At 38.1% G+C, this 14666-nt stretch overlaps 2 protein-coding genes and 1 long non-coding RNA gene across 4 annotated transcripts in view; 2 read left to right on the top strand and 1 right to left on the bottom strand.

Moving 5' to 3' along the window:
• LOC121891678 (protein NLRC3-like) overlaps positions 1-14666 on the top strand; it is a 1105688-nt gene that overhangs the window by 170853 nt on the left and 920169 nt on the right. The window lies entirely within an intron of this gene.
• On the bottom strand, positions 875-1735 carry LOC121891751. The gene is made up of 3 exons (XR_006094123.1): positions 1644-1735; positions 1353-1447; positions 875-913 (listed from the first exon to the last, which is right to left on the bottom strand). It is a non-coding gene; the product is annotated as an uncharacterized LOC121891751 (long non-coding RNA).
• Positions 1454-13861, top strand: LOC121891698 (organic cation transporter-like protein). Of its 2 annotated transcripts, XM_042404257.1 has the most exons (10): positions 1454-1943; positions 3033-3130; positions 3226-3380; positions 4354-4522; positions 4609-4711; positions 4879-5021; positions 7247-7458; positions 8713-8821; positions 9195-9446; positions 12875-13861. In XM_042404257.1, exons 1-10 carry the CDS (start codon positions 1698-1700, stop codon positions 12966-12968), a joined length of 1581 nt encoding a protein of 526 aa, XP_042260191.1. In that variant the 5' UTR covers positions 1454-1697; the 3' UTR covers positions 12969-13861. The 2 variants fall into 2 exon arrangements, with proteins under 2 accessions (XP_042260191.1, XP_042260192.1); XM_042404258.1 differs by lacking the exon at positions 12875-13861 and having other exon boundaries at positions 9130-9218.

Raw genomic sequence — 14666 nt, 5'->3', positions numbered from 1 at the left:
TGAACTAATTGATTCGGTGTATTTAGCAATGTCATTTTTTTGTGTGTGTCTGAAACGTGTATTTTATATTTGTTTGTAACAAACTTATGTAACACCACATACAGTATAATGTGTACTATTAACTTAAAATCCTGCTATTAACTTAAATAACTTTACTTCACTGCTTCAGAAGAATGCAGCTTATTCTTATTTTAATGTGAAAACTACAAATAACATTTACTGGATTTTATCAAATAAATTCTTTTTCAAACTAGAAACTGGCTGCTTTGTGTTGATATGTGTTTATATGTGTTTTGTTTAAGAGAAACACTTTTGAAGTGAAAGAAGGGCAGACATGTTGTTTTTAGCACGAATGCAGCAGCGATGGAAGAAGTAATCACATAATTTACTTAAGTAAAAGTAGCAGTAACACACTATAAAAATACTACATTACAAATAAAAGTCCTGCATTCTGAAATTTACTTTAAGTACAGAAGTATTAGCAACAAAATGTACTTAAAGTATTAAAAGTAAGAGTACTCCACACATGTAAGACATGTAAAAATAGTCTACTTGGAACAATAATATGCATCTTATATGTTTTTCCACAAAAAAATCATTAAAATCTCCTCCTTCTCCCGCATTAAAACATCAAGAATCTCTAAATATTAAAATATATCTCATTTCAGAAGTTTACCTCCTGGACACCAGATGTCTCCTCATTCTCAGTGTTTGTGCTCTGAGGGCTTCAGGTTTCCACATCACACTTGTGTAAGTTGAATATTGAACCACAACTGACTTCAGACTAGTTGTGATGTCACAAATCCTGCTCATAGGCCCTTAAAATGAGATTTTCATTGAGCTCAGAGAAACTTTCCACTTCCAGCAGATGAATGTGAAAACAAACTCTGCACAGAGAAGCTCAAATGTTCATCTGAAGGAACAAAAAGAACATATTTTTGAGTTTAAGGGGATTTTAATCTATAATAATATATTATCATGCACATGTGTAACACAAACTCAGATATTTTACTTCAGTAATACTTACTAAAGTAAGTATTAGCATCAATAAAGTACCAAAACTAAAGGTACTCACTATGTAATAGTAAATATTTCTGGATAATGATTATTGATGCATTAATGTTGCAGCTGGTGAAGGAGGGGTTCATTTTAACTACTTTATATACAGTTAGGAAGCTAAATCTAAAATAATACATCACAATGTATTTGCTGATTATACTGTATTTGATTATATTTTGTAGTAACTAACTTAGTAAGTAACTTTTGTAGTAACTAACTAAAGTAACTAGTCACTAAAGCTGTGAAATAAATATAGTACAAAGTAAGTAACAAAAACAGAAATACTCAAGTACCTCAAAACTTGACCGGAGTAAAGGTATAATACCTTTGTAGACCGCAGGGTGGCGCTGTATCACCACACGGAGAATCCCAAACTATCCTTCAGGACCTTATAAGGAAAAGAAGGCGGAGAGAAAAGTTGTGGATGAAAGTTCATTTTAAATCTGAAGCCTCTGCTATTGTCTGGCTGCCTGTTGACAGGTCAACGTTATCCTGGAGTCAGCAGCAGCTGTTCAGCCACAGTCTCAGAGCTCACAGGAGGACAGCAGCGCGATGGGCAGCTCCTGAAAGTCCGCCATTTTCACCTTGAAGCCGGATAAACTTCATTCTTCTGTCACAGCTGGAGGAAGTTAACGGTGATGTCTCCGCTGCAGCTCTCCGTCTACTGGCGCCTCTCTCTCGTCTTCATCTTCACCTCCTTCCTCTTCTTCCTCGACATTTTCACAGCCGCCATCGCCGCGGCCAACTGTCGCCATGGCAACGGCACCAGCGGCTCAGACACACTCCGTGGAACGTTGCCACCGAACGCGCAGAGCAACCAATCACGGACCGGGGACGTTTCAGAGAGCGAAGCCGATTGGAGGACGGAGAGCGGGAACCGAGACGTGAGTGACGATCACTTCTAACGGTTTCTCTGTGACATTCTATTAATATTTCAACTATTTTCTTCATTTATCTATGTAGAGAATATACAATAAATATAGTTTGTCTCTTTTTGTGTATTAGATACTTTTAAAAAGAGAAATAAATACCTATATTTGGTGTTAAAAAACACATTACTCAACAGATACACGATACATTAACATAAAGTGTTAATGTGCAACCCTATGCTGTTAATGCTAACTGTATTTTAACAGTTTCTGTGAAAAGTTAATGGAAAACATCAACATTTTGTGAGATGCTCTCCTTACTCAATGTCATGGCTTTATCTCTGTGCATGTTTAGTCTAGCTTAGCGCAAAGACTGATAAAACTATTGGAAACTGCTAGCCTAGCTAACCTAGCTCCATCACAGGTGAAACAGTTCCAAAGCTGTCTGATTTTCATGTTGGGTACTTACATGTTAGCTAACAAGCTATGTCACTATGAAGTTGGCTGGGTTTTGTTGACTGAAGTACTGAAACAATTAGTTGAAAGAAAGTCAGCAACACTTTTGATAATCAATTAATCATCAGCTATTAAGTTTAAATGCCAAATATTTGCAGATTTTAGCTTCTCATATGAGGAATTGCTGCTTTTTCTGTTTTATAGCATTGTAAAGTGATTATCTTTGGGTTCTGGGCTGTTAGTTGTATGTTAAGAGAAATTTTTAGCTATTAAAAAAACTACTAAAAAAACTTTTAAGCAAGACTTTTTTTGGCAATTCAATTAATTGCAAAAATTTTCTAAATTTGCACCAATAAATTCCAGTATCAAGGCATGTACTCTATTATTGCCCCATGTAAAAAAAAAACATCTGGTTTTAAGACCTTTATTATTTTAGTTTATTGTACTGTTCCATATCCCCAATAAAGTTGTGTTTAAACAAATTACAGCAAACTAACTTACACACAGAAAACTTGGGGTCAGGTAGTGTTTTTGGTCTCTGGGCATGAAAGGAAGCTGCTATGTACAGCAGATAGAAATGCTTTCCTTGGGGAGACAGTTTGTCATTTGTAATTTATTTGTGTTTATTTTTATGTGTGTGTGTGTCAGTCAGTGTGTGGTTGGACAGACTGGTTGCCCTATGGTCAGACTCTCTTCATGGTCGGTCTGCTGCTGGGATCTCTGGTGGGAGGAGCGCTGTCTGACCGGTACAACACACACTATTCTGTAACTTATGATTCTTTAATGTGTCACTGCACTGTGTTTGCAGTAGTGATGTGTGTCTGTGTGTGTGTGCTTACAGATATGGGAAGCGTCCGGTGCTGTTGGTGTGTGTGTTCGTGCACGCTGTGTGTGGCGTCGTGCCCGCCGTTCTCTCTCAGCCATTCCTCTTCCTCGCCATTCGCTGCCTGACGGGTGTCTGCTGCTGCTGCATCAACATCTGCTCCTTCAGTTTGGGTAACAAAACACTCAAACACGACAAAACAGACTGAAAACTTACGCAGAAAATCTAAAAAAGACGTTCCTTCTTCTATGAGACAAATGGTCCCATTTTACTGTAAAGTCTTTGCTGAAAGGCCTCTCTGTGGTTGACTGCTGCCCAGTGAGTTTTATCGGACCACAGTGGGACACTTGCACACTCGGCTGATAAAGAGCACGTGTCCCAGATAAAGTCATGCTGACCGGGCTGAGTGCTAATGAAGCAGGACAACCTCCTGCAGCTTCCTGACCTCTGACCCCTGCTGAGTTCTGGTTTGAGGACTAAAAAGTTGCAGGTTCAGTACAGACAACATTCAAGGAAAGAGTTTTGCTACTCTGAGAGCTTCCTCAGTGGTGGAGCTTGTCCTGATGTCTTTAGAGAAAAAGTCATGAGGTCATTAAAATTTAATACTTTACTGAGCCAAAAAAAAAATACTGTTCTTGTCTGTACTTGTGAAACATCATCAATGTGAGCTAATTAATACCAAAAGAGTGCATAATTCCTAGAACTACAACTGTTCCTGCTTTTTCTATTCTGTCCAAGATGGTTTAAGAGCTGACTTGTATGGAATTGGGGTTGACAGGTTTTCCCGTATGCACAAAAAAAAAGTCTGCCACTAACAGTGTATTTGTGTGCTGCTAATTGAGATCTGAATTCAGACGATATGATGTGTTTTGCACGGCTGTGAAGTGTCATCTCCTCTGGTATTGTATAAAGTTGTATTGTATCGTAGAGATATGTTTGAGTTCATGAAGAAACAACTGACAAGTTTATTTTTTATAAACTCACTACTTATCTTCTTTAGTAACTACATCTAAGGGATTCTTAGCAAAAATGATTCTGTGAAGTGTTCATTTCAAAGATAATTATCAGTCAATATGCAGTAATTTGGTTAATTTGACCCTTTAAGACTCTAACCTACAGGCTGAAATGTGTTGATGTGTGTTGCAGCAGTGGAGTGGACTGCCCCCGCTGCCCGGCTCTGGCCACCGGCCTTCCTGCCGTTCTGTTTCAGTTTGGGGACGATGGGTGGAGCTCCGCTGGCCTGGCTCAGCCCCACCTGGAGGCAGCTGCACCTGTCTCTGGCTCTGCCGCAACTCATCTGTCTGCCGCTCTACCTGTCGGTTTCACACACCTGTCCATACGTCTCATTTGAAAGGTTTTTGAAATGTATTAACAACTCAGCATTTGTGTCTCTCTTTCAAGTTCGATTCCAGAGTCTCCTCGCTGGTTGTTGTTAAGGAGGAGGACGGATGTTCTGGACCGTTACCGTAGCAACAGCCCTGCAGATGAACAGTGCCTGAATCTGGTAAACACACACACACACACACACTTATCGTCATCAAATCCTAACAATGAATTGATCTACTAACAACTATTGTCTAAATGTGGATTCATCCGCCGCTTAAAATAGTCCCCAGCAAATGAACTATTTCCTTCTTGTTTGTTTCTGTTTGTTTCTTTGTGTGTGTGCAGCTGTTGGACTCGGCCTGGTCTGACTTGCAGAAAGCCACCGAGGCCCAGAAAGAAGAGCCTCCTGGAGGCCAAGCCCCGTGTGACATCATCCACCTCAGACACCCGACCGTCCTGCTGCGGCTGTCAATTATGAGTTACCTGAGGTAATAAACACACACACCTGACAGGGTTTTATAACATAAACACTACAAAACACAACATAAATAAATAAGAAATAAACTAGTGTTAAGAATTCTATGAGACTGTTAGGGCCACCCAGTGTCATATGAGGTAAACGTTAAAGAAAATGGATGGATGTAGAGAATAAACGTCTACATCAATATCTGAAAATAAAGTTGTAATATTTCCTGAGTAAACTATTAACCTATTTTTAGAATTAACTTGTAATGTTTCAAGAATAGAATTATAATAATATTTTGAGAATAAAGCTGCAATAGTTTCAGAATTAAGGCGTATTTCTAGAATTAAACTGTAATATCTTTATGAATAAATTGTAATATTTCGAGAATGAACTTGAGTTACGAGTCATACTATCGCAAACCTTTTTCATAATATTGTGACTTTATTGTCGTAATATAACTATTCCTCACAATATTATGACTCAGTCTTGAAATTATGACATTTTTCTTAAAATATTTCAGCTTTGTTCTTGACTTTTTCAATCTTAGCAGTTGCCCTGATACTCACACACTATCATATGTGTATGTAAAGTCACTAAAAATGAACTAAAACTAGAAGAAGTTAAAAGAGAAATAACACAAGGCTTGTAAAACTAGTGTAAGTGTTTGGACACTTTTACAGGGTCAGAGGGTCAAACGTGACAGTCTTATACAACACACACCTTTGACCCTCTTGCAGGTTGTTTTGTAACAATCTAAACACTGGACATGCACGCCATGTAATGACAGACATCATCTAATCCACGTCCCCGCATGTCACTGATTGGTCCAGCTTCTTATGACACGCTGCCATAAAAACAAAGAGCTTGTTATCAAGGAGTTTGTGGTGACCGAGAACAACAGTTATATGTTTATTAAAAAATATTTTTATAACATTTATATTCGTTTTTATAAATTTATATATACATATATATATTTATTTATTTTTTATTATATTATTATTGGACCAAATACAGGAGAAAAAAAGAACATCATTAACTCATATTAAGAAAGTTAATAATCTAAACAGATAAATAAATAATAGAAGAAGAAAATATAAAAATAGAACATATTTATATAGATAAATAAATCTTTAAAAAAAGACCCTGATTGGTTGACATCACACACTGAAAATAACTGAATCTGGGGCTGAACTGAATCCACCCAATTGCTGCTTCCTTATGTGATTAAATTACAACCTGAAAGCAGGCCAAATGTACACGGATCATTGTGCTACTGTGGTGATGAGTGTAAAGTGAAAGCAGTTGCTAAATGACCACTGAAAGATACTTTTTTAAACTTTTAGAAACCTTTAGCCTAGCTGCTAGCCACTAGCACCTGGCTCCCTGCTACAGTGTATGGTGCATGCTCACTATCACAGGGCTGCAGCCCCACCTGGTGGAAAAGTCACGCCATGCCACTGCTTTTAAATGTAATGATCTTTTGAAAACATCTTCTTTAAACTAAAATATCTTAAACCAAAATTTATTTAGAGACTACATGAATAAAAAACATATAAATAATTTGCTTTAACGTCACCACAGGTTCTCTTAACACTGTGAGTTTAATTGGAGAGGGAGGTTGCGCTTCAACAATGGGATTTTCAGTGGAGTGCTTAACCCAAAATATCACGTTTCTTTAATACTGTGTGACTCTGTGAAGAAATACTGTACATATTCACTCACCTCTGTGCAGTATACCCAGATTGTGGTCCAGACATGTCAAGTTAAACATTATTAGGAAAATCTAAACCTCCTACATACAGAGTTTAACCTCTAAGAGACCATTTCTTTCTTTACTTTCCACCTATATCTTTATACTCACTTAAATTTTAAACAGTTTATATTTCCAAAACCCTCCAGAACTGCTGCATGTTCATGATTGTAAAGAAAAACCTCTGGAGTTTCATTTTGTATGTATATTATTCTTATTCCTGGTCCTGTCACAGTCAGGTTTTATAGGGTTTAAACACAGAACGTCAACTTCAGAGAGCAGTACTGAGCAAAGTTATTATGTAAGAGTGCTCTAAGAGGTTAAACCCTCACCACAGTCACTGTCCAGCCAAGAATGCACAGAATAGCACTTTATTTTCAGGTCCCATTATTTCCCAAAAATGTCCCAGAAAGGAGCTGATATGTACCTGTAAATTCTTTGGTACTGATTATTGATAAAATGCAGAGTAAACCCATGTTTGTGTTGTGATCCTGCAGCGTTGCGTCAGCGCTGACGTACTTTGGCATCTGTATGAACATCGGCTCATTTGGCGTTGGCGTCTACTCTGCCCAGTTCTTTTCCGGCCTATCAGAAACTCCCTGCCTGCTCGTCCCGTTGGCTCGCCTGGGACGGCGACCAATCAGCATGCTCGCTCTGTTCCTGAGTGGAGCAGCATGCTTCCTGTCATTACTACTGTCCAGATATCACGGTGAGAAGGAATCAATGCTGTTATCAAAATCACTAACTGCTCAGTTTCCAAGTGTGTTAAAGTCAGCTGTAGTTGTTGCTATATTTTCTACCTTTAAAATCAATCTCAGTTTGCCCGGCCCACTCCTATTTAAGTTATATGTTATTAATGATGCATGTCCTGACACTAACATCTAACTGTATGCGGATGACACACTAATTTACCTGCATGGTAGCAAATTTTAGATTCATTCAGAACTACATTTGAACAGAGGCACACATTCAAACACTGGTTCTGTCCCTTTTTTCATGCAGTTTAAAAGAATACCTCACAGATTTAGCATCATTTCACTCGTATAGCATTGTTGGACTCATGATAGACAGTTTAAAGAAAACGATGAAAATCAATGCAATCTTTTTTATTTCACACATTCTTCTTCCTTGTCAAAACCTACATTACCCACAATGCAGCTTTTTACTTGTCACAGGCTAGCACCATTACTCTGAAACATCTTTTGTACAAACACTTAAAAATTGTGAAAACTCTGTGATGTGCTGTGTTAAAGCTGCACAGTAGTGGATCTCTGTCTCAGCACATATTAGAGAACTGAACCCATACTGTTTATTTAGAGGTAATTTAAATCTGCAATATCTGATTTTGTGGCCACTTGGGGCCAGCAGAAACAAGCTCATAGCCTTTTAAGTTGATATGTTGACCTTGTTAGCAAACAGTTGCTTATTTCCACATCCAGCAGTTATGGAGCAACATTATCATACTTTTGGAGTCGTGTTTCTGTCCACCTGGTGAATGTAAGTCCAATATTCTCTCTCTTTTAGCTCTGCTCCACTATGTTCACCAGCTAATCTACAGCTAACTGTGTCTGTCTGCCGTTTGGTGCTGAGCAGGTAGTGTACAGTGGCTTTTTAGAGCTTTTACTTTGAAAACAGCTGCCTGCTGCGGCCCAAAACGACGCTATGAGAGCGCTGAGAGTGAACCAAAACAGTAAAGTTGCAGCCGGACAGCTAAACAATGAACTTGCTATCTTGCTCTGTGCCTGCTTGCATGCCTTTCATTTGTCAGTGCTGTCTGGTTTAAGAAATATTTCTATTAACATTAATATTCTCTGTTTTATTTTTATTTGCATGCAGTGTATTGTGTTGTATGTTTTAATTAGTTCTCATTGACTCAATTTCCTCCATCTGGACAAAAGAATCCTGACTGACATAGTATTGATTGGTGATCAGGTATTGATAGGTTTATGTGTTTTATGTGCAGGTGAGCCGGTGCTGGTAATGAGTCTGGCTCTGCTGGGAAAACTCTGCATCCTGGCTGCCATCTTCATCTCTACACTGTACAGCATCGAGCTGTTCCCCACAGTGGTCAGGTACTCACTCTCACAGATTAAATATGATGTAAACAGTGTCATAATTATATATTATATAGTTGCAATATAGATCATCATACATCCTTTCTTTTTTGTGTCTATTTGTAAAGAAATTAGGAGAGATGTTTTCAAATTTAAACCAGATCGGATCTTTTACCTTGCTTGTTTACCTCAAATGTACTTGTTCTTGTTTTCTTTTATTACTAGTTTTTATTCTCAGTTATTTTTTATGTTTTATGTTTTATGTTCTTTGCGATATTCTTTATATTTATAGATTTGTTTAATTGTCTGTTAATTTCCATGTCTAGAAAACACGACGGTGCATCTGACGGGGCTTATCCTCAAATTTAAAGTGTTAAATATTATACTCCAGACAGCGGTGCGTGTCTCTGGTCAGCTTGTGTTTCCGGATCGGCTGTCTGGTCAACACCTTGGTCCAATCCAATCCCAATGGAGCGATCTCATTGGCTGCCATGGTTGTGTACAGCAGCGGACCAATCATAGGCTGTGGCTTGTGTCTGCTGCTGCCAGAGACCAGTGGCGTCCCGCTTCCTGATTCGGTGGAGGACTGTGACAGGCAGCCTCTGCCCCACCCACCCAGTATTGGCACCCTTTGGAGGACACGGTGAGAAAAACATTAACACTTTGTTTATGTTACAGTATATTTTATCATATTTTAGTTGGAAGCCTCCTTGTTTACTGATCTGCTTCTGTTTTAATTTGCTGTTTACTTTACAGTAAAGCAAAGCGTAGAGAACATGGTGAAATTTGGTTAAATAATGAGGCAGGAGAAGAATATTACTAAATATTATAAATGTTACTATAACTATTTTATATTTTAGGTCATATTTAAATATGTCTTTTTATCATGTCTTTTGTTTATTTTACATGTTGGGTGCCATACATATAAAAAATTCAAATTTCATTGGGAAGAATAGCTCAACAGGATGAGTTGCTGCCTACATGGTGGCGTCATGACACGCTAAATGTTGGTTCAAGTCCTTGTTTGTGCACTGCTCAAATTCTTTACTGTTGATCTTCTCAGAAGAAACAGAAATAGGAGAACGAGCACATGTGTTCATAGGGAGATATAGCTCAGGAGGATGAGCGCTTGCTATTACTGGGGCAGAAGATTGTTGGTTTGAGTCCTTGTTTGGGCACTGCTCTAATTCTTTACTGTTGATCTTCTTCTCAGAAGAAACAGAAATAGGAGAACAAGCACTAAGGTACTTGCAGGTAGGTATAGCTCATTAGGATACGCACTCAGAGTTTGTTCAGCTCCTCTATAAGGAGGAATCATAACAGACTTGGTGTTGGTTCGAATCCTTGTTCAGATGCTGTTCTCATTCTTTACTGTTGAGCTTCTTCTGATGGAAACAGAAATAGGAGAACGAGCACACAGCTGTTCATAGTAAGGTATAGCTCAGTAAGATCAGTTCTTGCAATTGTTGCATTGGGGGATCAGTGGTTCGATTCCTGATTGAGGACAAAAGTTATTGTCAAAACTAAAGTAAACTCTTTAAAAAGACAGCAGAGCAGATCTGCTGCCCCCTGCAGGCTGCTCTGAGTTAGTGTCTCAATTAAAACAATTCAAATCTGACAATCAATCAATCAACAACATCCACTTACAATTACGTGACACACACACACGTAAGTTTCCAAATGCACTATAGTATGAACCCTGCCGGCCCCACCCACCCCCCCCCAAAAAAAAAACCTCAACTGCCTCCCTATTTAGGTGATGGGGTAGTGACCCCAACCCCCCACAGAATCAAAAATCAAATGAAAGAAAGTGAAAAAACAGAAATCTGACAAGCACACCCATATGAGGTATGTGAAATATACATAAAACATTTAAGTTTCTAAACAGTATCATTAAAGCGGCTACCTACTGTCATTATTATGTGTGTCTAAGTAAGTAAGTAAGTAAGTAAGTAAGCAAGCTAACTACTTAGTAAGTAAAACTCTTCCAACATTTTTAAAAAAAAATTTGTCTCAACTTGAGTAAAACATCAGCTGCTCATGGTTTCCCGTCCCATAACCCCCTGCTTCTACCTCTCCGAAGAGCCGGGGGAGGACACGGCCCCCCCCCGACCCCGCGTCTGCAGGATTGGACATTTGATGATCCAGGTCCTGACAACGGGCGGATTTGAACCAGACGCTGCATCGCTGACGCCTTACGGTCGCGAACAAACCCACCGCGCCACCGAGTCCCCTTCACACTGAGAGTTTTTCTCCAGGCGCTTTTAAATCTTCACTTTGGATGTTGGACTTTAAAACTCAGCAAGGATCGAACCCACAACCTCAAAACTTCCAGAGCAGTCTTCTAACCTCCTGAGCCACCTGGACTACCACACTGATTGTAATTTCTTAGAGCTTTTCAGTCTTTACTTTTGGGTTTCTGACTTTAAAAGTAGTAAGCAGGGATTTAACCTACAACCTCCAAAGCAGTCTCCTAACAGCCAGAGCCACAATGCCAGACATACTGATAAGGGTTTCTTAGAAGTTTTCATTCTTTTTTCAGGGTTACTGACTTTAAAATCAGTTGGCAAACTGAGGATTGAAACAACAGTCTCAAAGCTTCTAACCAGCCACTTAACTCTTTGAGCTATAGGAAGTTCTACTTGGTGGCTTTCTTTCACAGTTTGTTGAAGTGACAAACTGTGAAGTGGCCATCAAAAACAACACTCTCTTTTAGGTTTGAACCAACAAACTCAAAACTTCAGAGGACTAATCATAGAGATAGACCCTTATTCTTAAGAGCTTTTCAGTGTTTCCACTGGACATTATATTTGATTAGATTAGTATATTCAAGAAGGATAATCTCTTAAAACCTTTCAGTCTTTACTTTTCATATCAAAAACAAGAATTTTTGACTTTCAAAAATGAGAGTCCTTAAGGCTTGAACACACAACATTAAGTCTTGAGTAGAGCTTTTCAATCTATTCTTTGGGTTTTGGCCTTCAAAATAACTTCAGAGAACCTACCATACCTGTCATTGCTTGTTGGGAGCATTTCAGTCAGAACTTTTCAAGTTTTCAATGCAGGTGTTGGACTTCAAAATTCACTCTCAAGGATTAAAACCACAATCTCTAAAGTCTAAAGAATTTGTCTAACAACTGGAGGAAGACTCTTGAAGTGCTGATATTAAAGCTTTTCAGTATTTCCTGTGGGTGTCGACTTTCAAGCAAAGCCACAACCTTAAAGCCGCTTGGAGTTTCATAGAGTGTCTTGTGAGGTTTTGTAGGCTTTTCTTTGAGTCTTCAAAATGCAAGGAGTGATTCAGGATCAAGTCCACAACCTCCAACCACTGCCCTAAACCCTTGAGCCATTGGGAAATAGACGCTTGTAGCATCCTGTCTCTTTTCTCTGGATGTCAGACTTCAAAATTCTTCCAGTGGCCTAAAGTTCAAACCCTGACGCTCTGAATGCCTAAGGGAGTCCATCACTTTGAGCCAATGGGACATGCAGTTTTTTGGTCTTTCCTCTAGTTATAAACCTACACTCAGCGCTCATTTGAATCAACATACTTTACATTGAAGAGCAGTAAGGTAGCTGGAGGAGAGCATTTCTCAGACCTTGTCTGACTTGTTTTCCACTGGGTGTTGGCCTTTAAAAAGTTTCAAAGGTTCAAGCCCACAACCACAAAACAGAAAAGTACCTTTTTTCCTCTTGCAGCCACTTGTGCTATAAGGGTTTCCTTTGGGTATTTACCCTCAATACATTGTTCTGCTATTTTGCAGTTACTTAAAGGTTTTGGCTTTCAAAACCTACTGACATGTTCAGGCTTGAATCCACAGATTCAAAACTGATCAAACTGTGCTGTGTTTTTTCTTTTTCTTTTTTTTTTTGCCTGAGATTTTTAGTCATTGTTGGATGCGTTTCAAAACTCAAGTTTCCACATGCAACCTCAAAAAGTTACCATGTCACATATTCAGGAGTGACTAAAGTTTAAAAGCTTTCCAAGAGTGGAAATAAATGACATCACACACACATTAACAGCTGTAAAGTGAATGATTCTGTTGATTTATGTGTGTATGTGTGTGTTTTCAGGAAGCTGGTGAGCAGCCAAACCAGGAAAACAGAGATCCAGCCTGCAGAGAAAGATGACATTCACACACCAAACACACACACAGGACTGATATGAACACAGAACACAAAGTTCCTTCAGGTTCCTTTTTTTAGAGCTTGAAATTGAACCTGAATGGATTCATATTACAGGGGGGAGGTGGGAGATGAAATATAGCGCTGAACAGCATTTTAACATTGGGGGAAATGAGAGGATATGTTCTGACAAAGCCAAAAGAGTCAAAAATCATATTCCTTTCAAATCTGAACACACAGACATGACACACATATTGATATCATTGAGTGTGACTTACACTTCCCAAGGATATCATTATTTCTGATGTCCATCGCCATTTGCAAAAAAAGTGGTAATATTTTGAGAGCAAATTTGACTAAGTGTAAAAACAAGCCTGAAAGAGAACATTACATCAGCACATTTGATGAGCTTTTATGGGGTTTTGCTCTCCAGATGGTTTTATTTTTTTCTGTCATCATATTGGTTAACAAACATGTTGTTGTTAACATGTTTCCATCTAAAAAAAAACTCAGAGATCCACTTTAAAACACAAGGACATCACATCAAGGACATTATTACTGGGTTGGACGTGAAAAATGACCAAGCTGCAGGTTCAAGCTGTTCAAATCACTCCACCTCACCTACAGACAGTAATCCAGTCCCCATGAGGTTTTTGTTTGCTTTGACTTTAATGATTTGTTTTGTTCTTGTATGTAGTTAGACCAAAAAACTGAGGGAACACAACACCAATTTGAGTGTGATCAGCATGTGAGATTCATTTTTATCCCTCAGATTATGTTTTATGTTATTGGCGGTTGGAGGATGTCCATGACTTGAGAGGAGGTGTTTTAATGTCATGTTGAGTTTTTTTTTTAGTCTTTTTTTGTCATCACTTTGTTTTGTTTTGTTGATCACTGTGAAAATAAACTGACCTGAAATGCAGTTTTTCCTCTTGGTCATCATTGGTCAAAGTGAAGTGTGTGTAGTAGTTATAAAGCTTTTTGTGGCTCCAGTGTGAAATCTGATGAATTGCGTCAGGGGATGTCACATGTAAATGTTCAAGTGGAACATCTCAAAACTGCACTTGTGATTTGAGTTTTAGTTGCATCTATGTCAGCTGTTTTGACTCTTCCAATGACATAAATGCATAAACATGCACTATAAATAGTTTCAGAGATATCAGACTTTATTCTTACAGTTGCAGCTCCCCCAGCAGGACAAACCAGGGACTTCAGCCTTTAAAACCACATTACTTTTTAAAAATGTATAATTTATTTATATATTTGTATATATAGGATGCTTTATATATATATTTGGATTTTTTTTTAATTGTTACCAGTGTGGCAGGGGTTGTTGAGATTGTTTAATGAAAATTAATTTGCTCTTACATGTTTTTTTAATAGTATTTTTAAGTGTATGTTCACCTGAATTTAAAGACCAATTAAGAGATTTAATCAAAACTAAAACCCCAAAACAAAAAACTAGATATTTTCTCATTTTAAATACTTAAATCACATTTTAGTCACATTTATGTGTTTATTAAACATTTAGAAACCTGAAAGTCAATTAGAAAGCTGTAAAATGATTAAATCTCTGATGCATAAGATATTTTTTAAACATGGTTTTTAGATGCTTTGTGGACATTTTACAGATTATTTTAAGTTTATCACACACAAGTGACACATCTGAGAACAGTTTATGACGTCTGACTCTCATCTTTACATATTACAAATATTTCAGATCTTTGCATATATTGTAATG

This window comes from Thunnus maccoyii, chromosome 24 (assembly GCF_910596095.1).
Source record: "Thunnus maccoyii chromosome 24, fThuMac1.1, whole genome shotgun sequence".
NCBI classification, from domain to species: domain Eukaryota; kingdom Metazoa; phylum Chordata; class Actinopteri; order Scombriformes; family Scombridae; genus Thunnus; species Thunnus maccoyii.
Note: the sequence above shows the minus strand (reverse complement) of the source record. Positions and strands in the feature narration are given on the sequence as shown.